The sequence below is a fragment of the Oryctolagus cuniculus genome, chromosome 12 (genome assembly GCF_964237555.1).
Source record: "Oryctolagus cuniculus chromosome 12, mOryCun1.1, whole genome shotgun sequence".
Classification (NCBI taxonomy): Eukaryota; Metazoa; Chordata; class Mammalia; order Lagomorpha; family Leporidae; genus Oryctolagus; species Oryctolagus cuniculus.
The window spans coordinates 56766798-56794759 of record NC_091443.1 but is presented as its reverse complement, the minus strand read 5'-3'; the positions used below and the strand labels follow the sequence as shown (position 1 = coordinate 56794759).

At 40.6% G+C, this 27962-nt stretch overlaps 1 protein-coding gene across 4 annotated transcripts; it reads right to left on the bottom strand.

Annotated features, from left to right (window-relative positions):
* Positions 1-5692: 5692 nt before the first annotated feature.
* LOC103351146 (transmembrane and coiled-coil domain-containing protein 5B) lies at positions 5693-27759 on the bottom strand. Of its 4 annotated transcripts, none has more exons than XM_051822119.2 (13): positions 27617-27759; positions 26325-26369; positions 25504-25653; positions 25065-25182; positions 24701-24751; positions 24039-24107; positions 22916-22972; positions 21415-21474; positions 20822-20886; positions 11779-11854; positions 11384-11427; positions 10154-10265; positions 5693-9902 (listed from the first exon to the last, which is right to left on the bottom strand). In XM_051822119.2, exons 2-13 carry the CDS (start codon positions 26357-26359, stop codon positions 9765-9767), a joined length of 975 nt encoding a protein of 324 aa, XP_051678079.2. In that variant the 5' UTR covers positions 26360-26369; positions 27617-27759; the 3' UTR covers positions 5693-9764. The 4 variants fall into 4 exon arrangements, with proteins under 4 accessions (XP_051678079.2, XP_051678080.2, XP_051678081.2 ...); XM_051822120.2 differs by lacking the exon at positions 27617-27759 and adding an exon at positions 26663-26884; XM_051822121.2 differs by lacking the exon at positions 24039-24107.
* Positions 27760-27962: the final 203 nt, after the last annotated feature.

The following is a 27962-nucleotide window of genomic DNA, read 5'->3' as shown; positions in this document are numbered from 1 at the left end:
TTCTTGAGGAGAGAGTGATTGGGCACTCTCTGTCCCTTCTGTTCTTATAGGATGCCCTATTACCAATAAAGCCTTATTTCTCTCCTGTCTCCTGACTGAATTCTTTCTTGTGTGAAGACAAGAACCCCACAGCTTCCACAGCTTCCATGGCCTTTCTCTGGTGACACTCACACCTTCAATAGTGCACACACTCCCCCCCACAACACATACTAATTTACCTCTTCCTGCCTGAATTTTCTAGATTTTGTGTCCTCTAACCTCTGAAGACACAAAATAGTTCCATAACTACAGAACTATTGTGCTATTTTACCGAATAGGCAGATTATTCATATATATTAAAAAAGTAGAAATAGGAATAATTAATTTCAATGCTAGATATCATTTAACCACTATATCCAAAACATAATCACTTCAATATTCACTTAACAAAAAATTGTCAGTGAGATATTTAACTTTTTTTGTTATAGTAAAGCTTTAAATTTTCTTGTCTTTGTGTAAATGTTCTGGAACTCACCAAAAGTGCTTTTAGAGTACTGGAATCACCTGTAGGGTGATACCAGTGCTCCTAAATAAAATCAAGATTTCTGGTGTTGGGTCTCTGGGCACCAATATTTTCAAATATCCCCCAGATGATTCTGATGTGCTATAAAAGAACTAACTGAATTTCTTTCTCACAGGCCACAAAATTCCTTCTCCAACTTTCCATCCCCCTCTCTCTCACTCTCCCTCTCTCTCCCTCTCCTGAATAATGTTTCTCAGTTCTTTGGGAACCAGTGGCCTTGAAGCTTTAAGAATTTAAAAAGTTCAACCTGGGAGAACCTTCAGGATTATCTGGTTCTTTCTTCTCTCTGCAATCAAGTTAATAGTTAATCCACTGGAGACAAAAGTTTATTGATCCCATTTCAAGCTCTGTCTTGCATACCAAATGTAAGTGAATAATTAAGGTTCTTTAATACTTGGTAATCAAGAAAGCTGCTTTAAGATTTTTCTCTGCTGGAAGAATGTTCTCTTGATGTTCCAAGGCTTGGTTTATCTCTAGTCTGTTCCTGGACATTTTAGTTTATTTAAAAGCCTGGGGGATTATTTGCTCTCCTTCCCTCAGTTAAAAGGGCCTTCCTCCTCCAGCAACATGGATTGAAATCCTATCACTGTGTTGATGCCTATATCATATGACATCTCTCCCATTAGCTCCTTCCTGGTCTAGGTGTAATCTTTCTCCCTTGAGTCTCCTTGGCACTCTATATTCTCTTCATGGCACTTCTTCACTCTTCTTTGCTTTTTACTTGGTAATAGATTATAAATTCTGTCAAGGTGGAGATTATGTAACAAAAGGCACCATTCTGTCTTGCCTGTTTCCTAGCAGAGTGATGCAGGTAGTAGAGACATGAAAATTTGACCTCAGTAAGATTGGTTAATGGTGTCTTTCAAGGACAATGAAACTGGAGGGGGGAGATAGGTTTCCCATCACACAGGAAGTCACTGGCAGACTGGGTTCTAGACCCACACTAACTCATCAATTTCCTACCCCACCCAGGAATCCTCAAACCATGCATGGAAAGATAGGCGAATTTTTCAGCCTCTAATTTCATATTTACTCTTATTTCCAGACTGCAGTGGGCTGTATAGGGCTTAAAATGTCATATGATTTGGTTTAAAGCTGACTGCAAATGTAATTCCAAGCCAAACTGGCCTGAAAGATAAAGAAGCTCCTAACCACCTATTTTTACAGCAAAGAAGTTATAACAAAGGGAAGGATTCATACCTAGGAAATCTAATCCCTTTCCTGGCAGACTATTTTGCACCATCCACCATGCCACCCCATCCCTTATCCCCACTCCATCTTACCACCCTCTGCATTGTTACCCTTCCAAGAGCTATTGAAATCCATTACCATACATCTTTCCATTCTTCAGAGACTTAGCTATGAATATTTTGGAATATGAAAATTATCAAGTTAGATCCAGGTTTCACCAATCTGCCAATATACCTCCCAAAAGAAAAATAAACCCTACCTCCAAGCAGGTAATTGTCATTCAGCTGGTTAAGGGTAGATGGTCCCACATTGAGGCAGCTTTGCCTCCTGAGAGCCCTGACATCAGCAGCCTGGAAGGAAAGCTTCTATCAGCCCATGTGAATGGAGTGAGCAGTACCTGCCCATTAATGGTCCCTGTGACAGAGTTGGCAGCTGTTGAGCTTGGGGACCACAGAGCCCTTTGGCTTTCCAACTCTGGGGAGAATTTCGAGAAGGAGTCACCATAATCCATTTGAATTTGTATGACAAATCATAGACTTGACAGATTATAAATAACAGATATTTATTTATTATGGTTTTGGGATATGGGAAGTCTAAATCAAGGTGCCAGCAGATCTGATGTCTGCTGAGAGCTTTCTTCCTGGTTAAAGACAGCAGTCTTTTCACTGTGTCCCAACATGGCAGAAGGGACAAGGGAACTCTCTGCTGTCCTTTTGAAAGGAGTCTCTCTACCTTCTTCACTTAATCACTTTTCAAAGGCCTCATTTCAAATACCATTGCTTTGTGGATTAGGTTTCAACATATGAATTTTGGAGGGGCATACATGGTCTATAGCAGAGTGCAACTGATTTTCTTTGAAGCCGGTACCCACCCAGAGTAGGTGGTAACATAGTATAAAGTCAAGGGAAATCCTAACTGGTGAGTACAAATGCTTTATGGGGGAAGGAACCACCAAGAACATTTCCTGGGGATAATATCAGCCTGGAATGAGTTGAGCTTCTTCCAAGTCCCATTAATTTATATTAGAAATTATAAGGGTTTTCTGTGATAAAGTTTTATACACCACACCATCCTGAGACAACTCAGACAAAGCTACTCTTGGAAGAATCATCTTCTAAATGATTGCTTTAACTTTCCTGTTAGGCTCTGGATTCAATACGCTTATCCATCTGGAGATAACAATAATCTTAAAATTTCCTTCAAGTCATCCTTCTAAGCCCAACTTTCAGGTAGGTGTTTATCATAGCAGTTAATATACTGCTTAAGATGACCTTGGAGCACCTGAGTGTGATACCTGGCTCCTATACCTGAATTTAACTTCCTGTAAGGCAGACCCTGGGAGGCAGCAGTGATGACTCTAGTAGCTGGATCTCTGCCACCCATGTGGGAGACCTGGCTTGGGGTTCCTGGCTCCCTGCTTTGTTCTTTCCTCTTCCTGGCCATTGTGGGCACTTGATTGGTAAACTGATGGATGACAGGAGCTCTGTGTGTGTGCATGTGTATTTGTATCTCTGTCTCTCAAATACATTTTAAAACATTTAAAAAATAGGGCTGGTGCTGTGGCATAGTGGGTAAAGCTACCACCTGCAGTGCTGGCATCTCTTATGGGCGCCAGTTCATGTCCCGGCTGCTCCACTTCCAATCCAGCTCCCTGCTGATGGACTGGGAAAGCAGTGAAAGATGGCCTAGGTACTTGGGCTCCTGCACCAGCATGGGAGACCCAGAGGTGGCTCCTGGCTCCTGGATTTGAATTGGCTCAGCTCCGGCAGTCACAGCCATTTGGGGAGTAAACTAGCAGATAGAAGACCTTCTCTCTGTCTCTGCCTCTCTCTGCCTGTAACTCTACCTCTCAAATAAATAAATAAATCTGTAAAAAATTTAAAAAGCAACTCCTCCATGTTTTACTTATATTAAAATGTAAATGGTCTGGGCTGTCTTCATAAAGTAATTATACAAGGCATTTAAATATCTGTCACTGAAATCATTAAACAAGAGGAATAAATGGACTCCCTATTAAAACATAAGACACTGAAATGATTTGGGGTCTCTTTTTTTTAAATTTATTTGACAGGTAGAGTTATAGACAGTGAGAGAGAGAGAGAGAGAGAGAGAGAGAAAGAGAGAGAGGTCTTCCTTCATTGGTTCACACTCCAAATGGCCACCATGGCCGGCACTGCGCCGATCCAAAGCCAGGAGCCAGGTGCGTCTTCCTGGTCTCCCATGTGGGTGCAGGAGCCCAAACACTTGGGCCATCTTCCACTGCCCTCCTGGGCCACATCAGAGAGCTGGACTGGAAGAGGAGCAACCAGGACTAGAACCATATGGGATGCTGGCGCCGCAGGCAGAGGATTAACCAAGTGAGCCATGGTACCAGCACAATGATTTGGGGTCTCTATACTATCTTTACATAAGTGGTAAAGGGAGAAGAAAATATGTGATGGAACATGAATGGCCTACAATCACTGATTCAGTAGTTCTACCAACTTACAGGCTGTTATTGGCTTCGAAGATGTTGCCAAGGGTCTTGATTGCACTTGAATTTGAAAGGCAAACGTCATCAGGGAGTCTGAAGGTGGCATATGGGCCTGGACTCTGCCACTTACTAGGTGGATACTCTGAGCCAGTTCGTTAAACCATGAAATGGACACTGTATGAAACTAACATTATATCTGCAATACAGTAGGCAATCAATGTACAGGTGTTAATAGTTCTGGACTCCCATTAAGTCAGGATTTATACTTCAGAGCAGCTGCTGAGTTAACTTGAACCTTGTGCTGAGGGCTGGGACCTGCCACAAAATTGAGTCTTTGAGAATGTCATGAACTGCTGGTTCTTGAACCACTCCTGTCACCCCAGCCCCTCCTGAACTCATTGTGCAATGTCTGGCATGAAGTAAGAACTCAATAAACAAAGCCTTTAAATTGAACTTCTTAACTCATGCTTTTTATATTTTTATTTATTTGAAAGGCAGAGAGAATGAGAGAGAGAGAGAGGAAGAATGAATGAGAGATCTTTCCATATGCTCATTCATTCCCCCAAGTGCCTACAATAGTCTGGGTTGGGCCAGGCCAAAGCCAGGAGCTTGGAACTCCATCCAGGTCTTCCATGTAGTGGCAGGAACCAAAGTATTTGAGCCATCACCGGTGCCTCCAAAGATATGCATTACCTGCCTGTAATTCATTGTTATTCATTTATTTATTAAAAAAAAAAACAGAGTAACACACGGGGGTGGGGAGGGAGGGAGAGAGAGAGAGAGAGAGAGAGAGAAATCTTCCATCTGCTGGTTCACTCTCCAGGTGGCTGCAATAGCCAGTGCTGGGCCAGGCTGGAGCCAGTAGCCAGGAAATCCATCAATGTCTCCCACGTGGGTGGCAGGGACCCAACTATTTGGGCCACCTTCTGCTGCTTTCCCAGGCATTTTAGCAGGGAGCTGGATCAGGAGAGCCTCAAATTGGTGCTCCGATGTAGAATGCCAGCATCACAGGTGGTAGCTTGACCTGCTGCACAGCAGTGCTGTAACTCCTTAAGAAACACTACTCGCCGGCGCCGCGGCTCACTAGGTTAATCCTCCGCCTTGCGGCGCCGGCACACCGGGTTCTAGTCCCGGTCGGGGCGCCGGATTCTGTCCCGGTTGCCCCTCTTCCAGGCCAGCCCTCTGCTGTGGCCAGGGAGTGCAGTGGAGGATGGCTCAGGTGCTTGGGCCCTGCACCCCATGGGAGACCAGGAAAAGCACCTGGCTCCTGGCTCCTGCCATCGGATCAGCGCGGTGCGCTGGCCGCAGCGCGAGGGCTGCGGCGGCCATTGGAGGGTGAACCAATGGCAAAGGAAGACCTTTCTCTCTGTCTCTCTCTCTCACTGTCCACTCTGCCTGTCAAAAAAAAAAAAGAAAAAAAAAGAAACACTACTCAAGAAGATAGGAATTACAGGAACACTACGCACTGAGATGCCTGACAAGGAAAAGAGACGAAAGTACTTCCAGGTTCCTGAGGGATCACCTGGGAAACAGGGAGCGCCAGGAAAAAGTCTGCAGGGAAGGCCGAAGCCTGATGGAAACGTTAGGAAGAGGATTGTTTCTCACTTACTGCTTTGCCTTAATGGACTGATTCATAGAATCCAAAACTGTCAGCATAAATGACTGTAGAAGTCACCTGGAGATTCACCCCAGGCCCACAGAAGGTAAGTGGGGCTTGTGTACAACCATTGGGTTAACAAAATAACTGGGCCTAGTGTCCAAGGCTTGACTTTCTTATCAGTGCTTTTTTTCCAGAAAACACTGTGACTTTCCAGAAGAGAGTATGAGTGCAGTTTGTTTTTAATTTTATTTATTTATTTATATTTTTTGACAGGCAGAGTGGACAGTGAGAGAGAGAGAGAAAGGTCTTCCTTTGCCATTGGTTCACCCTCCAATGGCTGCTGTGGCTGGCGCGCTGCGGCCGGTGCACCGCGCTGATCCGATGGCAGGAGCCAGGTACTTATCCTGGTCTCCCATGGGGTGCAGGGCCCAAGGACTTGGGCCATCCTCCATGGATGAGTGCAGTTTTTAAAAGGCTCTTCTAATGTGTTTGGAACAAGAAGAAATGAAAGGAATAGGCCATCCCCTGGGGCTGGAGTCTAATGTTGAGAGAGAAGAGTCTTATTTCCTATCAAAGGAACCTAATCTTCAGCACGATAAAAAGGAGAGTCCAAAATAGTTAACAGGTGATTAAGTTTTAACACAGGTGAGAAGATAGCGTGCCCAATCTATTTAATTGGATTCAAGCCTCCAGACTCAAAGAAGTTCCATTTCAGAATACTGAGGAACTTGCAGCTGCTGTTAATGCTGGCCTTGGGTTTCAAAGGAAGGGTTAACTAGCTGTCTGACATCAACATATATGGCAAAGCCAAAGCAAATTTTATTCTTAATCCTTTCTGCAACCGGAGTTCCTCAGTTTCTACTCCTCCTTTGTGCCTGTCTCGCTACCCTGTCTTTGGTCACTGAAGTGGGGAGTCAATTCCTTTATAGAAGCAGCATTTTGAAAAATTTCAGTGGAATAAATGAAGCAGTGAAACCAACAAAATGAAAGTTAACAGAACAAGTGGCAAGCGGTAAGTTCTGCATTTATCATTTTATATTATGAACAAGAAATACAAAACAGGATATGTAGAATAAAAAGTCATTCACATAATCCTGGTGGACTCCACACATTACTTTGTGTGATACAGCTACCAAAACAGCTAATGAAATCTTAGAAAGCATTGAGAAAGCCATAGTTTTCAGAATAAAAGAATAGGGTTACTGTTCTTTGCCAGACATCATATCATCTGCTGTATTCTGTTCAGCTTAATAGGTGTACAGAGAAGGATAAATAAGATGATCTAGAACCCAAGATCACAGGAGCTCAAAGGATTAGGGAATTTTCATTTTGGATAGCAGACAGCTGTCCAATTTTAAAAAGATACTATGGTTTGTACAGGCTGTGGCCCCCAAACTCATGCAGATGGTCAAATCCCAAAGTCACACGTTCAGTATGCGAAGAAAGTGAAGACTTAATCCAGTTATGGTGCCTAAGAGGTGGACCTACAAGGAGGTCCTTAGGTCATAGGGAGCATGCCTCTGCACGATTGTTCTCATGAGAGGGTTGCCTAGGGAAGGCTAAACCAGGCCCAGCCGCTCCCTCTGTTCCTGGCTCACTCTGCGATGCTTCCTCTGCAATGCTCTTCCATTGCTGTCCTCCGACTTCACCAGACACTTCAACCAATGGGGCCTCTCCAGTCTTGGATGGTGAATTGCCAAAACCTTGAGCAAAATAAACCTCTTTGCTTCATGAGCAACTTCTCTCCAGTATTTGGGACTGAACTAGGAAGGAGCCAGCCTTTTTCTCTGTGTTGCTTTGTAAAATTAGCTTCAGGTGAAGGCAAACTTTTTTGTAACAAAAGGGAAAGAAAACTAGTATTGGTTGACATCATGTGTCCCTTGTTGTGCTAAGTACATTAAATTATTTTATTAAAGTTTTTTGGAAATGTATGGATATTTGGGAGGGTGGTGAGCTCCCACTGCAAGTCATGTTTCCAGTTTAGCACTATTCAGGTAAAGCGTCGTTATCTCTTTTCTGCTTCCAAGACATGGGAACACCATCAGAGCCCTTCTAGCACCAGCTTCCTCCTTGGAGGCAGACTATCTTGGGCAGCCAAAATGTCTATGCTTTTCCAATCTACATCCAGCCCAGTTTCAAGTTTGCATAATCCTGCTGGATGGCTGACTGCAAGTGAGGGGCCACTTAGTCCGTATTTTCCAAGTCGCCTTCCCAAGTCTTGAATGTCAGAATGCAAGGATGTGTCTGTTGGAAGGGCTTGGTGATGGAGAACCCAGGAATTCCATGGACTTATGAGGACTGTAGGGTCAGATGGGAATGGGTCAGGACATACTCTGTGAATGCGCTTCTGTCCAGTTGCAGCCCTTCTCCTCACATATACCTGTAGTTTTACACCACAAGTCCTAAAGTCTTCTGCCCCTTCTGCCTCAGGGATGCTCCTGCAAGTGAACAGTGTATTAGCCAGGGTACTGTCCTGGCAGAAACCAAAACTTAGCTTGGAGTATTCAATCCTAAAGAGACTTTAAAAAGGGACCATTTCAGAGGAGTGAGCAGGGAATCCACAAAAGAGCCTCCTACTCCACTTACTTTGTTAAATCACCTAACCTCATGTCATATTTGCATATTTAATTATATGTTTATTGTCTGCCCATCCCCACTACAAAGCGGGCAGAGAATTGTGTCTGTTTTGTTCATTACTATAATCCTGGCACCTAGAACACCATATAGTCTAACAAAGGTGTTCAGTAACTATTTGTTGAATGAATGAATGAAGACTAAACAGACTCATTAGAATGCATATAGAGAATTGCCCAGGAATGACATGTGATCCATCTTTCCTGTTTCAATTCCATCACAACTTTGAGTAAAGGAGCTGAAACACAAAGATTGTATTGGCCACAAGAGGGCGGTGTTGATCAGTCTTTGTAGGGGCCTTGTTGTGAGACAATCTTATCCCCAAACCATAAAAAGAAAATCTGGGACAGGACCATGTCCTCAGCCAAAGCAAGCACATCGACATTGTCTTCCATGTGAAATTCACTGAAAATTTCATAGGGAATGTTCTCTAAAGGAGACAAGGGCACTGAGAAGCCAGAGCATGAGCAGTGTGGAGGAAGGAGCTGCCAAGGGACACCTCAACCGCTTAGCTTCAGTAACCATGGAGACACCTCCAGCTAGACATATGACCTCATGTTTTGTTGCACCTTCCTCACCTCCCTTCTCTCTGTGCTGTCAACTCCCAATAGTCTTTCCTTGCAAAAGGCTGGGCTTTCACAATATACAATCTAAACTCATGCTTCTAGTTATCACTCCTCAGATGCTCTTGGAAAGAAATACAAACCATCATAGGGATTCTTCCCTAAGTCTCACTTTGTAAAGCCACCATTCTAAGGCGCTGTGTACAAAGGCATCATAAACCCCAAGATACAGGCACTCAGTCGTGGCACCATAAGGCAGTCATGGACAGGGCAGGAAGAGGGGAAGGCCAGACAGGTGGCCTGCAGCGAGGAGAGGTCACGGGAGGCATGTTGGAAGTGAGGAAATTTGAGTTGGGCTTTGAACAATAGGTAAGTGTAAGTGTATTTGGCTGTTTCTAAAGCACTTTCCAATTTTACACATTGACTTTTATTCACATTTGAATTTTAAGGTAATTTTCTTCTCATTTATGAATGAGTAAAAGCACATATGCGTGTGAAAAAGGCCAGCTTTTCAGCGCATCCCACTCCTCTAAGACATAAAATAAAAAGTGTGGTAGGGGAGATAAGGTGTCATTAAAATTACAGAAAGGAACAAGCCTTCTATTCATCCTACTGGCTCCTTAATGGAATGCCCTTTATCCTCACTCCAGAGTGACTGGAGAATCTAACAAAAGAACATGTGACTTTTTCTTTATTTTTAAGAAAATGTGGAACAGACCATAGAAGTTCTGGGAGAGTTTTTCATTCAAGTGCAGGTTGTATCAACGGTACAGGGCAGAACTGGTGGATGCCCAGCGAGGCTCCAGGACTCCCAGACCAAATGTAGGCTAACATAGTGGTCTCTCTACAAACATATTCTTTATTTGAAAGAGAGACACTCTAGAGGGGAAGCAAAGAAAGAACAAAATGAAGACATCAAACATCAAGTAGTAGCTCTGAGTCAGCAGCTCCCACTTCCTTCCAGGACGACCCTTCAACACAGTGGCCTCTGCTATAGCTCCCTCTACTCAGGAGCAGGGTGAGCCCCCACTGGCCACCCCAGACTAGTGTGGTAGAACTTCTTCCACCTCTAGAGTGAGGGAGGGAAATAAGACGTCCCTCAGCCACGTCAAGGTGTCCCTGCTCATTACCATGGGCAGGGCATCCACAAGGAGGTCCGGGTTTATGTACTGCAGATGGAAAAACATGTAACCCAGCAGCCTAATGAAGATCATGGCCATGAAGACAAGACACCGGAAATGCCTGCAAAAAGACACTTATCATTAGTGCAGGGGAAACAGCCCAAGGTCAAGCAGTGCAGATGAACCTCACACTTACAAATTGCTGGTGAATTGTTTCTTCAGGCAAATCTGGTGGTCTGGGGAGGATAGGTGGGAGGTTGGGGGGTACAGAAGGTAAGGGTAGTGGGATGGTGAATACAGAAAAAAGTGATGCCATGGTCAGGAGTTGAGTATAACTCTTCTGATACTTTTGTCTTCCAGCAGAATAGATATCCACAAAGAAAGATTGGAAGAGCAAAAGGAGATGACTTTCCAGGTACTATATTTTAGGGATTCCTTTTTAGGGGTTGTCAGAAAATGTTCAGAAGTGTCCCACTCACAAACCTCATCATCGGTGCCCCTCTTCTGGCCTTTTATAGCAAACAGTTCTAGAACCTGAAACATGATTTAGCCACCTGTGACATTAACATCCAGGTAAAGTGAACACCAGCATTTTCTAAACAGACCAACAGACCAAGTCCAAAGAGACCAACCCAAACAGTAAAAAATGTGTGTGTGTGTCTGTGTGTCTTCTTATGTATACCCAAACCAAAATTCTACCCTGGCAACTAGTCAAAGGCTGTTGTTCTTCAGTTATACTGACATGTCCTAAATAAAAGTTTTCCTTAAAGTGACACATGAAACATGTCTGGGTTAGTCTCCATATTTCAAAAATCAAAAAAAAAAAAAAGGCACAGAGAGTTCAGTGTCATGTTTTTTTTTTTTCCCTCAAGTTTTCAACTTGAAGCAAAAGAGCTAAGAAAATTAATGCCCCTTGAACTCCCCCCAACAGAGAGGACAGTGGAGCTTGTCAGATTCAGGACCTGGAAAGTGGAAAGGGGCCAGGCTGAGGTTCATAAACGTGGAAGTTGAGGGTGAAATACAGCCTACAGCCTTCATCTGAACTCAGAAAAAGCCAGTAATTCTTCTAACCATTTATCATTGTCTAACTCTGATGTTATAATTCTGGGTTGCGAAAGGAAGGAAGGGGCTGCCTGATGTTCTCTCTTTGATGGATATGGGTTTTCTTTGTTACTTTCTTAGATCAGCTGCAGACCCATATGATCTGAACTAGCTAAAAACTAAGATTCTGCCATTTACCTGTACCAAAAGACCCTCTTTTGTTTCTTCATGATGGTCCTCTCCTATGGGAGGTAATAAAAATCACAGTTATGGCTGTCCACATGCTCACAGAAGGGTAATGTAGCAGAATGGCTAAGAGTGGCCACCCTGGAGTCAGGCTGCCTGGGTTAATGCTGGCTCTGCCACTCTCTATGTGTTAGGGTATGGAGCAAGGCATTTCCTAACTCCAGGGTTATTGATGGACACACATACAACACACACACACACAGAGACGGACACACAGAGACGGACACACAGAGGGAGGAATGTAGAGAGACAGACATACGGGGGAGAGAGAGAGAGAGAACGAACATACAAATCCAGGGAAGGGGAGAGTAGGGGGGAAATCCCGATTTGGAGTAGCAAGGACCTACCACGTCGCTTTGGATGGTCTCCACCAGAATTGATCCAGGCTTCACAATTTGGGAGGAGTTATTCTGGACTTTGGATCTAGGTAAAAAAGATCAGAGCCAATAATGATGTAAAATAATCCAAGAGACTGATGAGAGGAGTTTCCTAAGTCATTTTTCATCTATGATCATGATTTATTTCCTGGATCCAAAATAACATTCACTATGCTCCACATTCAAAATTCATAAATGCTCAGCATACTAAGAACCAGGGTAATGTGATCCATTCTCAAGAGAAAGAAAATTTATAAGATAAAGATTGATGTGACCCTAAAGTTAAATTCAAACAGAAGTCTGTCTTTTGGTGGCAGTTCAAAGGTCAGTTCTGGTCTTGTATCCCCAGCTGAGCTGTTTGCAGATGATCCTGAGTGTGCAAGGCTTGGAGCTCCTCTGGAGACCGGGACAGAGTTTAAATGTAAGGCCTTCTCATGCCTGACTCCCTGCTTTCCTTCCAGCACCCTTGGCTGCCCCAACTCTGTCTTCTAATTTTTATCCCAGAAAAACCATTTAGCTGCCTCTTACACACCAAGTTTGGCCTACACTCAGGCTAGCAGCTCTGCAAATGAGGCAGTAACCTCCTGCTATCCTCTCCTTCCAAGAGTCGGCGCCTCTGTCATATCTGCCTGCTTTTCTTCATTCCCCATTGCCTTCTGGTCATTGATTGTACACTTATTTTCATTTGTTTTATTTTGTGGTTCACATTTTATAATTATTTTCCTCCCCCTGGAGGGGTTGGGTCCAATGAAAGCTTAATCAGCATTTTAATGGGAATTTCTTTTTATAATCATCAAATGAAAGAGAAAAGATAGAAGTGGCACAGACTCCTGATTCTTGCCCCAATGGAATAACTGTATCAGACTAGTGCACCTCGAAAAGCAACTGTGAAAACTGGGCACAATGCCTGACAGCTGTTGGAATGCATTGGCAGGTGCAGGCAGAAGTCAGGGGGATGCTGACTCATGAAGCTCACTGGACTGAGCTCATTCACCCAGGCTTTTCCCTAGGACATTTACCAATCTGTGGTTCAGGGCAATCGAGTCCAAGCAGCAATGACAGCTTCAATTGGCTGAGGACACGGAGGCTGGAATTCAAGGCCATCAATGTGACTATGACTTGAGGGGAAAAACTCAAGGGAGGTAGAAGTGAGTTCAAACATCTGAATGGATTATCCTCTCAAGGTAGCTGGCTCCTAAATTGTGTGTGTGCAGCTCAAGATTCCAAGAAAGCAGAAGGTGAAGAGGTGAGCAAACAGTGGTGTAATCACACAGTGTGTGGAGGAAAAGTCAGGGTGCAGGGGGCATGCGCATGTTTTCAAGGAAAAAACATGATCCTTTCAACAGATGGTACACAAAGGTTTCCCAAAATGTAGTATATGTCATGACAAAAAGTATTCAGCAAGCTGAAAATAAAAGGGAAATGTCTTAGTCTGACAAAGCATGGCTACAGGAAAGCCATATATCATAATACTTAATTGTAAAGCATTAACACTTTCCCCCTAAGTTCAGTGATAAATAAATAAATGATATCCACCATCACTCTCTCTAGCCTATGCTGTACCAAAAGTCATAACTAATGCTGTAAGTCAAAAAGATAATAACAGGTTTAAAGATTGGAAAGAGAAAGACACAGCTGTCATTATTTTTGAATAAAAATCTAAAAGAATCTACAGATTACTAGAATAAATGGATGTAGCAAGGTTGATGGATATGAATTATATGTAGAGAAACCAATGTCATTTCTGTATACTAGCAGTAATCCAGTCAAATTAATGAACAATGTGATTATAACAGCAATGAAATGTCAAATACCTGGGAATAAATCTGATGAAAGATACACAAAAATACTATGCAGAAAACTACAGAACATTATTTTCAGAAATTAAGGAAGACTGAAATAATCAGAAGGATAAAGATGTTAATAGTTTGGAAAACGGTCATTTAAATATTATCGTTCCACCAAATGTATCTGTAGGATCCATGTAAGTCCAATCAATCTTTCAATACTTTTTGTTTTTAATAGAATTTGAAAAACTGGTTTTAAAATTTATATAGAAATGCAAGAACAACCAAGATAATCTTGAAGAACAACAAAGTTATAGAACTGAAGAAACCATATATCAAGATATTACAAATCTACAATACTTAAAGCATTGTGGTATTGGCACGAGTATACAGGCATAGACTAACAGTACAAAACAATCATCCAGAGATAGACCCACATATAAATACTCACCTGACTTATAAAACAAGTCACCATTGCAAATGCATGGTCTCTTCAAAATGGTGCTGGACCAATTGACAAGCCATCCAGAAAAAATCTTAATCTCTACCTCAAACTACACGGGAAAAAAAATTCCAGATGAATGGAACTTAAGGGTGAAAGTTAAAACAATAAAACTTTCTATGGGAAATTATAGGAGAGTAGTTTTTTTTTTTCATTCAACCATTTATTTTTCCTCCAGAATCCTTTTATTTAAGGAATACAAACTTCAAAAATTTCATATTTACAACTTTAGGAACATGGTGATTCTTCTCACTGAGCCCTTGTCCCACCCATTCTCTTATTGTCATTCTTTTTACCAAGATCTATTTTCAATGAACTTTATAGACATATGATTGATTATGTTAAGAGTTTAGCAAATAGTATGAAAGAAAAAATAAACCTGTTCCTCAACAGTCAAGACAAGGATGTTCAAAGTTATTGCTTCTCAAAGTGTCAATTTCACTTTTAGGTTGTGTGTTAGGTGCTCTGTTAGTTATCACAGGTAAGAGAGAACATATGGCATTTGTCCTTTTGGGACTGGCTTATTTCACTTTGATGTTTTTCAGTTTCGTCCATTTTGTTGCAAATGACTTAATTTCATTTTTTGTTTTGTTTTTGATTTTTTTTACTGCTATGTATATTCCATGGTATACATATCCCATAATTTAACGAGTCTTCAGTTGACGGGGAATTGGGTTGATTCCATATCTTAGCTATTGTGAATTGAGCTGCAATAAACATGGGGGACAGATAATTCTTTCATAAGCTGATTTCATTTCCCTTGAGTAAGTAACCAGGAATGGGATGGCTGGGTCATTTGGTAGATTTATATTCTGATTTCTTAGGTATCTCCGTACTGTCTTCCATAGTGACTTTATCAGTTTACATTCCCACCAACAGTGGATTAGGGTACCTTTTTTCCACATCCTCACCAGCATTTGTTATTTGTTGGTTTCTGAATGAAAACCTTTCTAACAGGGGTGAGGTGAAACCTCATTGTGGTTATGATTTGCATTTCCCTGACAGCTAGTGATCCTGAACATATTTTCATGTGTCTATTGGCCATTTGGATTTCCTCTTTTGAAAAATGTCTATTTTAAGTCCTTTGCTTATTTCATAACTGGGTTGTTTGTTTTGTTATGTTGACTTTTTTTAAACTTTTATTTAGTAAATATAATTTTCCAAAGTACAGTTTATGGATTACAATGGCTTTTTCCCCCCATAACTTCCCTCCCACCCACACCCTTCCCATCTCCCGTTCCCTCTCCCATTCCATTCACATCAAGATTCATTTTCAATTATCTTTATATATAGAAGATCGATTTAGTATATATTAAGTAAAGATTTCAACAGTTTGCACCACACAGAACATAAAGTGTAAAATACTGTTTGAGTACTAGTTATAGCATTAATTCACATTATTGAATTTCTTGAGCTTTTTATATATTCAGGTTATTAATCCTTTATCAGTTGCATAGCATGCAAATAAGTTCTCCCGTTCTGTTTGTTGCCTCTTCACTTTTGCAGTGCAGATGCTTCTAAATTTGATGTAATCCCATTTGTCAATTTTGGCTTTGATTGCCTGTGCTTCTGGGGTCTTTTCCAAGAACTCTTTGCCTATGCCAATGTCTTGCAGTGTTTCCCCAATGTTCTCTAATAATTTAACGGTATTGGGTCATAGATTTAAGTCTTTAATCCATTTTGAGTGGATTTTTGTGTTAGGTGCAAGGTACGGTCTTGCTTCATAGCTCTGTCAATGGAGACCCAATTTTACCAGAATCATTTGTTGAAGAGACTGTCTTTGCTCCAGGGATTTATTTCAGCTCTTTTGTCAAAGATAAGTTGGTTGTAGGTGCATGGATTGATTTCTGGCATTTCTATTCTGTTCCATTGGTCTATCCATCTGTTTTTGTACCAGTATCAGGCTGTTTTGATTATAACTGCCCTATAGTATGTCTTGAAATCTGGTATTGTGATGCCTCCTGCTTTGTTTTTGTTTTAAAAGATTGCTTCAGCTATTCAGGGTCTCCTGTGTTTCCATATTAATTTCAGTATCATTTTTTCTATATCTGAGAAGAATGTCCTTGGTATTTTGATTGGTATCACATTGAATTTATAAATTGCTTTTGGTAGTATGGACATTTTGATGATACTGATTCTTCCAATCCATGAACATGGAAGATTTTTTGATTTTTTTGTATCATCTATTTCTTTCTTTAATATTTTGTAATTCTCATTGTTTGACATCCTTGGTTAAATTTATCCCAAGGTATTTCATTTTTTTGTAGCTATTGTGTATGAGATTGATCTTAGAAGTTCTTTCTCTGCTGCGGCAATGTCTGTATATACCAAAATTGTTGATTTTTTGTGTGTTGAATTTATATCCTGCCACTTTACCAAACTCAAAATTGAGTTCCAATAGTCTCTCAGCAAAAATCCTTTGGATTCCTTATTATAGAATCATGTCATCTGCAAATAGGGATAGTTTGACTTCTTCCTTCACATTTCTATCCTTTTGATTTCATTTTCTTGGCTAATGGCTCTGGCAAAACTTACAAGGCTATATTAAATAGCAATGGTGAGAGTAGATATCCTTGTCTGGTTATGGATATTAGGGGGAATGCTTCCAACTTTTCCCCATTCACTAGGGTGCTGATCATGGGTTTGTCATAAATTGCCTTGATTGTGTTGAGGAATGTTCCTTCTATATCCAATTTGCTTAAGGTTTTCATCATGAAAGGAGGTTGTATTTTTTCATATGCTTTCTCTGAATCTATTGAGATAATCATATGGGTTTTTGTTCTTCAGTTTGTTAATGTGATGTATCACTTTTATTGATTTGCATATATTGAACTATCCTTAATTACCTGGGACAAATTTCACTTTGTCTGGGTGAATGATCTTTCTGATATGTTGTTGGATTCGATTGGCAAGTATTTTGTGGAGGATTTTTTATCTATGTTCATCAGAGACATTGGTCTGTAGTTCCATTTCTCTGTCATATCTTTCTCTGGCTTAGGAATTAAGGTGATGCAGGCTTCACAGAAGGAGTTTGGAAGGATTCCCTCCCTTTCAGTTGTTTTGCATTGTTTGAAAAGAATTAGAATTAGCTCTTCTTTAAAAGTCTGGTAGAATTCAACAGTAAAGCTATCCAGTCCTGGACTTTTCTTTGTTGGGATGGTCTTTATTACTGATTCAATTTCCATCTTGGTTATTGATCTGTTTAGGTTTTCTAGGTCTTCATGACTCAATTTTGGTAGTTTGTATGTGCCTCGGAATCTATCCATTTCTTCCACATTTCCCAATTTTTTTGCCATACAGCTGTTTGTAGTAATTCTTGATGACTCTTTATTTCTATAATATCTGTTGTTACATTTCCTTTTCCTACTTAATTTTATTGATTTGGGTCTTTCTCTCTTTCTCTCTCTCTCTAGGTTAGTTGTGCCAATGGTGTGACAATTTTGTTTATTTTTTTCCAAAAAACCAGTTCTTTGTTTTGTTGATCTTTGGTATTTTTTTGTTTCAATTTTGTTTATTTCTTCTCTAATTTTAATTTTTTCTTTCCTCCTATTAATTTTGGGTTTAGTTTGCTGTTGTTTTTCTAGGCCCTGGGGATGTATTGATAGCTTTTTTATTTGATGCCTTTCCCATTTCTTGATGTAGGCTAATTGCTATAAACTTTCTTCTTTTTTGCTATATTCCATAAGATTTGTATTGTCATCTTTATTTTTTCCAGAAATTTTTTGATTTCTCTTTAAATTTCTTTAATTATCCACTGTTCATTCAGGAGCATGCTTTTCAGTCTCCATGTGTTTGCATATGTTCTAGAGATTCATGAGTTGTTGATTTACAGCTTTATTCCATTGTGGCCAGAGAAGATGCATGGTATGATTTTGATTTTTTTGAATTTGCTGAGACTTACTTTATGGCCTAGCATCTAGTCAGTCCTAGAGTAAGTTCCATACATTGGTGAGTAGAATATGCATTCTGTGACTGTAGGATGGAATGTTCTATGGCTATCTGTTAGGTCCATTTGGTCTAATAACTCTGTGTTTCCTTGCTGATTTTCTGTCTGATTGATCTGTCCATTAGTGAAAGTTGGGTATTGAAGTCTCTCATTACTATCGTATGGGTGTCTATGTTTCCATTTAGATTTATTAATGTTTCTTTTAAATAGCCTAGTGCCTTGTAATTAGGTGGATATACATTTATAATAGTCACATGATCCCTTAATCATTACATAGTGAACTTCTTTGTCTCTTTTAACAGTTTTTGCATTACAGTCTATTGATATTAGGATGGCTGCATCAGCTCTTTTTTGTTTTCTGTTAGGATGGAATATCTTTTTCCATTCTTTCAGTTTCAGTGTTCATATATCTTTGTTGGTGAAACATGTGTCTTATGAGCAGCAAATAGATGGATTTTGTTTTTTAATCCATTCAGCCAGTCTGTGTCTTTTAACTGGAAAGTTGAGGCCATTTACAAAGTGACTATTGATAAATAATGACTTTGCCCTGCCATTTTCCCGTAAATATTCCCATTGTTTACTTTGAATTTCCTTTGTACTTTTACTGATAGGTTTTCTGTCTTCACTTCATAGTGATGACCATGTTTCTGTGTTTCTGTGTGTAGCACATCCTTAAGTGTCTTTTATATAAGGCTGGATGGGTGGTGACAAATTCTTTCAATTTCTGTTTGTTATGAAAGGTCTTTATTTCACTTTCATTCCTAATTGAGAGCTTTGCAGGGTACAGTGTTCTGGGTTGACAGTTTTTTTTCTCTTAAATCTGAATATATCTTGCCATTCTCTCCCAGCCTGTAAGGTTTCTGATGAAAAGTCTGCTGTGAGTCTAATTAGAGATTCTCTGAAAATAATCTGGTGTTTCTCTCATGCATATTTTAGAATCTTTTCTTTGTATTTTACTGTGGAGAGTTTGACTACAATATGTCATGGTGAAGATCTTTTCTGGTCATGTCTAATTGGATTTCTATGTTTTCCTGTACTTGAATGTCCCTTTCATTCTCCGAATTGGAAAGTTTTCTGTAATTATTTCACTAAAAAGGCCTTCTAATCCATCCTCTTTCCATGCCTTTAGGAACTGTTAAAACCTGTATGTTGGGACATTTGATAGTATCCCATAGATCTTCAACATTATTTTTTAGTTTTCTAATTTCTTCTTTTTTTTTTCAGTTTGTAAAATTTTCCAGTGATTTGACTTCTAAATCGGATATTCTTTCTTCTATTTCACTAAGTCTGTTGTTAAGGCTTTCCACCACATTTTTAATTTGTTCTGCTGAATTCTTCATTTCAAAGATTTAATTTTAATTTCTCTTTAAGATCTCAATTTCATGGGAGAAATTTTCTTTCATGTCATGTACGGTTTTCAGTAATTTGTGGATTTACTTCTGATTACTTCTAAGTAATACTATGATCAATTTATTGAATTGCGTTTCTTCAATCTCTTCATTTTCACATTCTAGTATTGAAGTGTTGTGTTTTTTTGAGGGCATCATGTTGCCTTCTTCATTCTTGTTTCTTGAATTGCTGCATTTATTATTCAGCATTTGTGGAGATACTCGTTGGTTTCTTTTTTTTTTTTTTTTTTTTCTCTGTGATGGCTTTTATCTTTGGATCATATCTCTTTGACTTAGTGGAGTGTCCACTTTTTCTGTGAATACCCAGAGGTATGTGGTGGATTGGCCAGGGAGCTCTGTTCAGTGCTGCAGGGTGAAGGAAGTGCACAAGGTTTGGTGTGGTAAATCTCTCCACTGCCAATTTTTTTTTTTTTTTTTTTTTGGTCAGAGGGGAGGTTTGTTCTGCTCTGTTGGCATAGTCTCACGCTCATCTCCTTTCCTCTTAGGAGACTAGTGTTTGAGTGCTAGCCCCAGTGGGTACAATATTCATCCACATTCACACAAGAACCACACAAAGGATCTGTGCAGTCCTTGGTGTAAGATTAGATACCACAGCAATAACCCTCACCAGGGAATCAGAGAACCCTTCGAGCATGGAGCTACCCTTAGGGAATTCCCAAAGTCCCAACCACACCCTGTGCCCTCCCACACAGTCACAGTGTTTTCACAGTCCTGGCACATAAGCCTCCCACAACCACAAGCCCCCAGTCCCTGTCAATTCTCCCGCCCAGACTTGGGCATCTCCACTCAGCTGGTTACTGAGAGTGTAGACACAAACTGGCGCAGCTGTTACATATGTCCAAAATGGCTCCTGCCCTCTCTCAGCTTGTTATAGAAGAGAAGTTTTATAACTGAGAGCACTGAATATAGAAGAAAAAATTGATAAACTTAATAGATTAAATTTCCTTAAGATTAAGAACGATTGCTTTTTAAAGAAATTCTATTAAGAAAGAATAGAAAACTGTGATACATATATATGACAAAGAACCTTGTGAAAGAAATATAAGGAGCTTGTACAAATCAATGTGAAAAAGACAAAAAACACAAGTGTAGACGAAAGACATGTTATATAAGAGGATATCCCAATCTCCAATTAGCAATATGAAAATCTATAAAACCTCATAAGTAGTCAGTGATTAAATGCATTATTTAAATCAAAATTATTTATCACTACAACTCTCTTTCCAGAAAGGCTAAAATTTTAAAAATTGAAAATACTAAGTGACAGTGAAGATATAGAATAACTAGAATTCTACATTTCTTGTGGGAGCAGATACCGGCACAACCTCTTTGGGAAAATCAATCAGGGAGGTCATTCTTTCAAACTTACATTTCTTTTTCAAGAAGCAGCACCTCCTTTTCCTTTTCCATCTTCCTCAGAATTTCCTGGTATTTCTTCCCACAAAAAATGAAAAAAAAAAAGTCACCAACGAGAATTTCTGTCTTTCATTACAATGTCATTGATAAAAAATATTCTGCTAAGACTAAGTCTTCATATTCTATATGGTACATTCCTTGGAGTGTTCACATAAAGGTAAGGAAGATGTTCTAATAAAAAAGTATGAGATATTAGTGACCAGAATGGATACGAATAAAAGGCATTCTCATTATGGACCCTGCTCTGATTCAAACGACAGCTCTAATGCTTACCAGCTGTGTTCCCCAGAGCATGTTACCTAACTCCTTATAACCTCAGTGTTCTCCTGCTTGTAACATTATCATTCTAATAGAATTATCAGGCAGATTGAGGAAAAATTGAGAGTTTAACCCAGTGCCCGGCACAAAACAAATTCTTAATGAACATCTCTCTTGTTATTTCTACTGTTGCGTAACAGGCATTCTCATGCCTAATGAGAAACCAACGACTTCAAAGCCTTGGAGAAATTTTGCCCTTACTCTGCCTTTTCCCCAGAGGCCTGGTACCTTTATGTAGTGGGCCTGATCCTCACAGAGCTGATACACAGACTGGTAGTCACTCTCTACCTAGAAAGAAAAGAAAATTAACACATCCCGTAAGTTAAAGGAGAACCAAGCCTGAGCTGCTCCCTGGAGCCCTACTTGGTACATTGGACAGTTGCCTGGTTTCCAAGCAAGTCCTTAGTTGAAGGAAAACTACAATATCACAAAGAGGTGATCTCATAATTCACTTGTCTAATTTTCACAAAGAAAATTGCCCAGGTTGCCATATGCTCTTAGGTGGGACTCCAAGGGATATTTCAGGGCACTTATACTTGGGATGTGATGGTGGTATTTGAGGTAGAGGAATATTTTAAGAAATGGAAAAAGCAATACTTTTAAGAGACACTTTCTTCTCCTTCCTTTGCCTCAAATGATTCTGTTTATAAGACCCTTTGAGGGGCTGTGGCGCAGCAAGTTAAAGCCCTGGCCTGAAGCGCTGGCATCTCATATGGGCACCAATTCTAGTCCTGACTGCTCCTCTTCCAATCCAGCTTTCTGCTATGGCCTGGGAAAGCAGTAGAAGATGGCCCAAGTCATTGGGCCCCTGCACCCATGTGGGAGACCTGGAAGATGCTCCTGGCTCCTGGCTTTGGATAAGCCCAGCTCCGGGTGTTGCAGCCATCTGGGGAGTGAACCAGCAGATGGAAGACCTTTGTTTCTGTCTCTACCTCTCTCTATAACTCTCTCTCAAATAAATAAAATAAATCTTTAAAAAAAGACCCTTTGAGTTATCTCCCTTTAAAATTTTTTTTATTTAATGAATATAAATTTCCAAAGTACAGAATATGGATTACAATGGCTTCTCCCCCCATAACGTCATTTTATTTATTTGAAAGAGTTACAGAGATAGGGAGAGAGAGAGAAAGAAAAAGAAAGAGAGGAAGAGAGAGAGGAGAATGAATCTTCCATTTGCTGGTTCACTCCTCAAATCAGAATCCAGGAGCCAAGAGTCTCCTCTGAGTCTCCCAAGCACTTGGGCCCTCCTCCCTTACCCTCCCAGACACATTAGCAGGGAGCTGGATTGGAAATAGGAGCAGCTGGGACTCGAACCTGCACCCATATGGGATGCCAGTGCTGCAGGTTGGGGTTTTAACATGCTGCACCACAGTGTAAACCCCTTAAAATGTTTTTTAAGGCAAAGATAAAGAGAGAGAGAGAATATCTTTGATCTACTGATTCATTATCCAAATGCCACAACAGCCAGAGCTGGACCAGGCCAAAGCCTGGAAACAGGAACAAGGGACTCAATCCACATCTCCCACATTGGTGGCAAGGACCCAAGCACTTGAGTCATCAATTGCTTCCTCCCAGGGTGCATATGAGTAGGGGCTCAGTCTCAAACCCAGGCACTCCCATAAGGAATGTGAGCATCTTAAGCAGGGTGGATTAACTACTGTGCTAAACATCTGCCCCATCCTGTTCTTATCCTGCATAGACCCTCAGCAGAAGAGACAACTTCATCTACCTTGGCCATTTCCTTTTCTTGATTTGCACAGGACTCCATTGTCATCTGTACTTTTACCTATGGAAGACAATGAGTGACAGTAGAACGTTTATAGCATTCTTTTAGAGAAGGCAAATGGGTAATTATCATCTTCTCCATACTAGCAAAGAACATAATGATGGCTATAGATTGAGGACATGTGATAGCAATGTATTAGAGCAGGCATGGTTACTACCCTCATTTTTATAGATAAGGAAACAAAAAGGCATGGATTCAGTTAAGTATACAATCATAGTACGTCACATAGTGACAGAATAGCCATGTAAATCTTGGTAGCCTGATTCCCCAGTGAACCTTATCCATCCTTCCTGCAGTCCTATTCACCAAAGCTCACCAGATATTTTCTCCACTCATATTCAGTATGGTGCAGTAGTATGCCCTCTGAATCACATAAAAATCAAAAGAAAACCTTGCTCCTCTTTTTCAGAGGGAAAAAAAGATAGTGGGGCTCTTGCATGGTGGGCTTAGTCAGTTGGTCATATTTGCCACATATATCTGTAATGAGCCTCCCAATCATGGGAGTCCAATTCTTTCATTCAATAAATATTTATTGGATATCTATCATGTGCCCGGAAATATTATAGGCACTCAGGTGTGAACACAAAATTCATGTTGGAAAATTCATGTGAAACACAAAATTCATGTTGTCAATGGATTTATCTTCCAGTAGCATACAATGATAATAAAAATTAATGTTTTTTAAAAAAAGCCCTTGGCCTACAAACCCTGGGTTTGAAAACCAGATTGTTGACAGAGCCCTGTGTAATTGTGGATGTTACTATTTTATTCCTTGAATATCTTATTTATGTGTCCTCATTGATATCATGCACTTCATGATGGCAGACCCTGACAAGCATTCAGAACATGTGTTGCATTGGCCGGTGGATGATGAGGCTTCACAAGCAATTCCCTCCATTTTGATGCCATGGAAGCCATCTCTGCTACGAGTGTGACAAGGAATGACCTTACGAATGCCCCATGGGCCTTTAACATCTCACCTCAGGGAGTCCTAGAAAACAACAACTTCCAGAACCTAGAATTGACAGATAGTCTGGAAAATCTTTAGGTTTGTTTTTCTACTCACCTTCAATTCTGCCAACATTTGCTTTAGGATTCCTTGATCAAGGCCAACATTCTGAAACCTGTTTGAAATCTGAAATATCATTCCACATATCAAGAACTAAGTAAGGCATACAACCATGAAAACTTGGGAGAGTGGCAGATTTGACTATCTGAGGCAGCAAAATGGTTAACTCATCCAGGTCTCCATAGACACCTGATGGAACACTGTTTGCATTTCCCTAAGAAAGCTGTCTGATTCCATGCTAGCTGGACACAACTTTTGTTCCCATATCCTGTGGATGCTAAGGCTCAAAGAGGAGAAGAGGAGGATGGGAGAGGCAATAGAGTGGGGCAAAATGTTTGGGGAAGGAGGAACACCTCATTTCCTCCTTTATAGTCTTTCATCTTGCTCCGCAATCTGAAATTCCCAATTAATGCTGGCCTTGGTCAGAGTTTGTTCTAAGATCCATTAGATAGCAGTACATGGATTTTGCTGGTTACTTCAGACTGTAGAGTTCAGGAAGACAATTATGGGGATTCCTCAGAAATGGATTTTGTGGTGTGGAAACCAGCCCTTTCATTCATATACCTCCTTCTGAGTGTGCCCAGACCCCCTCTCTCAGGCTCCCAGCCCACCCTAACGGTCTTTCCTGTATGAAGACAATGTTCCAGGGCCCCTCTTACCTCCTTCTGAAGCTCTGCTACATTCCTGCTAAGGAGCTTATTCCTTTTTTCCTGTGGGGAGAAGAAAGCAAAGGGGGAAAGCCTATGCTGCTCTCCTATCCTCCCCTTTACCAGACCCCTGAAATAATATCTGGGGATGAGTGTACCAAGTAGAAAAAATGTACTCTGGCCCCACGTGGTGGATCCAGAAACAGAGCCCAGGCACCAGCTCCTTTGCTGAGTGCTACATCCCAGAACACTCTCTTAAACAGCTGTGATTCCTACAGATACAGAAATGATGAGCATGTGATGATTGCTGGGAAAGAGGGCACAGTAGAATTGTGAGCAAGTGCATCCAAGGATGCCTGGCTAGATGTTTGCTTACCAGTTGTCCTGACTCCAGTTTCAGGTCCTTCAAGGCTTCCTCCTTCTCTAGTATGATGTGGTTCAACTCCTCCTTCTCTTTGACTCGCCCCAGTGACAGGGTGATCTCTGTTTCCAGACTGAAAATTAGAAAATTATCCAGGTGTGGGGCAGTCCTAAGGAAGCCACCAGGACTTCAGCTTGAGGCGCTACCCTAAAGTCTCAGGGATCTCTAGTGACCACCAAGGGCAGTGGTGATAAAATGTCAACCTAATGCAGACATTTAATGCACAAATCTATACGTAAAGCATTTTGAGGGCACCACAGTTCATACTTTAGAATTTAAATAGCATGCCACAACTAGCCATAAAAAGGAGTCATCCACCTTTCAATTTTCTCTCTATCCTAAGGGACATTCAGATAAAAAGAAACCCTTCCCCTCACCAACAGCAAATCCCAACCTTTGAATAGTTTCTTCTTTCTCTTGGATTTTTCTAAGAAGAATCTGATTTGCCTCATCCAGTTTCTGCAGGTCCTGTTCAAGATCTGAGTTCAGGTAGTCAAGATTCTGTTTTGTGACTTCCAAATTTGGTATTTCCATCATCTTGCACCTATAGGAAAATTATCTTCATTACTAAATTCAGGCCAGGAAAATACAAGAGCATAATATGGAAGATTTTTCCTGTAACCTTACTTATTCCCCCAATTGCTGTAGTTAGTAAGCCTAACCAGTTCTACCTTATTTTCCATGATAAATTGATTTCCACAGTGTTTTGCATAAAGAAAATTGCTGGAGTCAAATCCCATTTTATTTTCAAATATTATAAGTGGAACTAAATACACTATAATTCTTTTATCAAGCAAAATAAAGGTTTTTCATATGCATAATCATTCTCTAACTTACATACTTATTTTTATATGGAGTATGTGTAATCCAGTGAACCTATAAAGTGTGTGAGCATCTAAAAGGGAGAGGAATTTCTTCCATATCCATTGGTTGCAGACTTGACTATTTACTAACCCAACTGGACAGATGTGTTTGCTGAGTGTAGAGCTAGAAAGCGGAGGGATCATTTCCCCAAATAAGACCGATATGCTATTTAAGACAACAGCTATTTCTGAAAACCACTCCATTGATCTGAAAGAACTACAAAGAACTGAAACAAAAGTTTTTGTCTCCTCAGGCTTGAGGATACCTTGGCATAACCAAGGTTTTCCTCCTTCCTGGATTGCAGGAGATTCTCCCTCTAGTACCAAAGTCCTTGTTAATGTCAGTACTTACACGTCATTCAATGGGTTCTGTCCAACTTCTTCCATCGTAAGTTTCCTAAAATGTGAATGCAAACATCTGTTATGGAAATGAAGCACCTGATGTCCAACACATGAAGGATCAGTAAAGAGGTAGATATGGTATTCAGGCAGGACAAAGCCGAGACAGAAACTCAAGCTTTCTATACTCTGCTTCCCAGGATCAACTGCAATATCATGTACAAACTAAATTTCAGCACAACAGATCATATTTTAATTTAAAATGCTGTAAATGAATCTAATTAGAGTATAGACATATTTTTGTTTCCAAAAATTTTCACTCTTTGGTTACTTCTATCTTTTTTAACCTACCTTTATCTCATCACTGGTAAAGTGTAAACAGTACCCCTGCACGTCTGTTGAAAAATTAACGAACACCTTATTTGTAATCCAAACCTTCAGGAAAACTTAGAAAACAATGTAGAAGAGTCAGAGTAAAAAAGTTGGCTGCCTGGGGCTGACATTGTGATGCAGCAGGTTAAGCCACCTTGAGATGCCTGAATCCCATATCAAAGTGCCAGTTCTAGTCCTGGTTCCTCTGCTGCTTATCAGCTTCCTGTCAAAGCACTTGGGAAGGCAGTGGATGATGGCTGAGTCCCAGCAGCCCATGTGGGAGACCCAGAAACAGCTCCAGACTCCTGGATTTGACTTGGCTTAGCCCTGGCTATTGCAGGCATTTGGGGAATGGACCAATGAATGGAAGCTCTCTCTCCCTCCTCTTCCTCCTCCTCCTCCTCCTCCTCCTTCTTTTTCTTCTCCTTCCTCTCTCTCTCTCTCCCCCTTCCTTCCCTCATCCCTCCCTCTCTCTCTCCCTTTATCTCCGTGTTACTCTGTATTTCAAATAAATAAGAAGATAAATCTTTTTAGAAGTTGGCTGCCTGATTTCTATTAGTCCACTGCTGTCCTATTTTCATCAAGCTCTAGATACTACAGGCTGAGTTGATCCTGAAACAGCAGGAAAAAACACAGCATGTGAGCAGTAGGCTACAACTACTAGAAGACAGAACAATCAAGCCCTGAGGAACATCCTCTCCTGGTCATTAATCCATAATTAAAGTTCAGGACAAGACCAATCAAAGTAGAATGTAAAACCTCTTCTCCTTTCCATATTCCATCTTCTTATCCATTGCCTTCCTTTGAATATTTTTTAAAGTTTACTTTTTAATTCCTTATCATACCTCCTCGCTTCATCATGCTCCCTGCTTTTCTTTCTATTCTCTTTATAGACAAGATGTCCCAGGCTGTGATAATGCCCTCTGAGCTTACCCTTCTTTTCCCAACCAAGATTTCTTCTCCTTTCAGTAGAGATTTCCAATTGAACAACAGAACTTTCAGAAAAGGCACTGCCTTCCTTGCTGACTGAGTTCCCCACTTAGAGCTGTACCTGTCCTCTCTGGCTGGGTGGGGCAGCATGTCATAGTAGGCAGTGTGATAGGTGGGATGGCAACAACGCATTGTCATCCCTGTGGGCAGAGTAAAAGCACAGTGCAGAACTTTATCTCAGTATAGATCTCTTCTGAAATGGGAAAATATCTATAGGACAGACTTCTAGACACAGTGGAATCTCTTCTAAAGCAGCAACCAGCTCTATGGAACCCATTCCATTTCTCTG

What these genes read in the sequence shown, in the direction of transcription:
- LOC103351146 (XM_051822119.2), bottom strand. Translation starts at nt 26,359, where the DNA reads ATGGAAGAAGTTGGACAGAACCCATTGAATGACGT. An exon ending in AAGAAAAGGAAATGGCCAAG is followed by an intron (nt 21,475 to 22,915) that starts GTAGATGAAGTT and finishes TTTTCTTTCTAG; the next exon opens with GTAGAGAGTGACTACCAGTC. An exon ending in AGACCATCCAAAGCGACGTG is followed by an intron (nt 11,428 to 11,778) that starts GTAGGTCCTTGC and finishes TACCTCCCATAG; the next exon opens with GAGAGGACCATCATGAAGAA.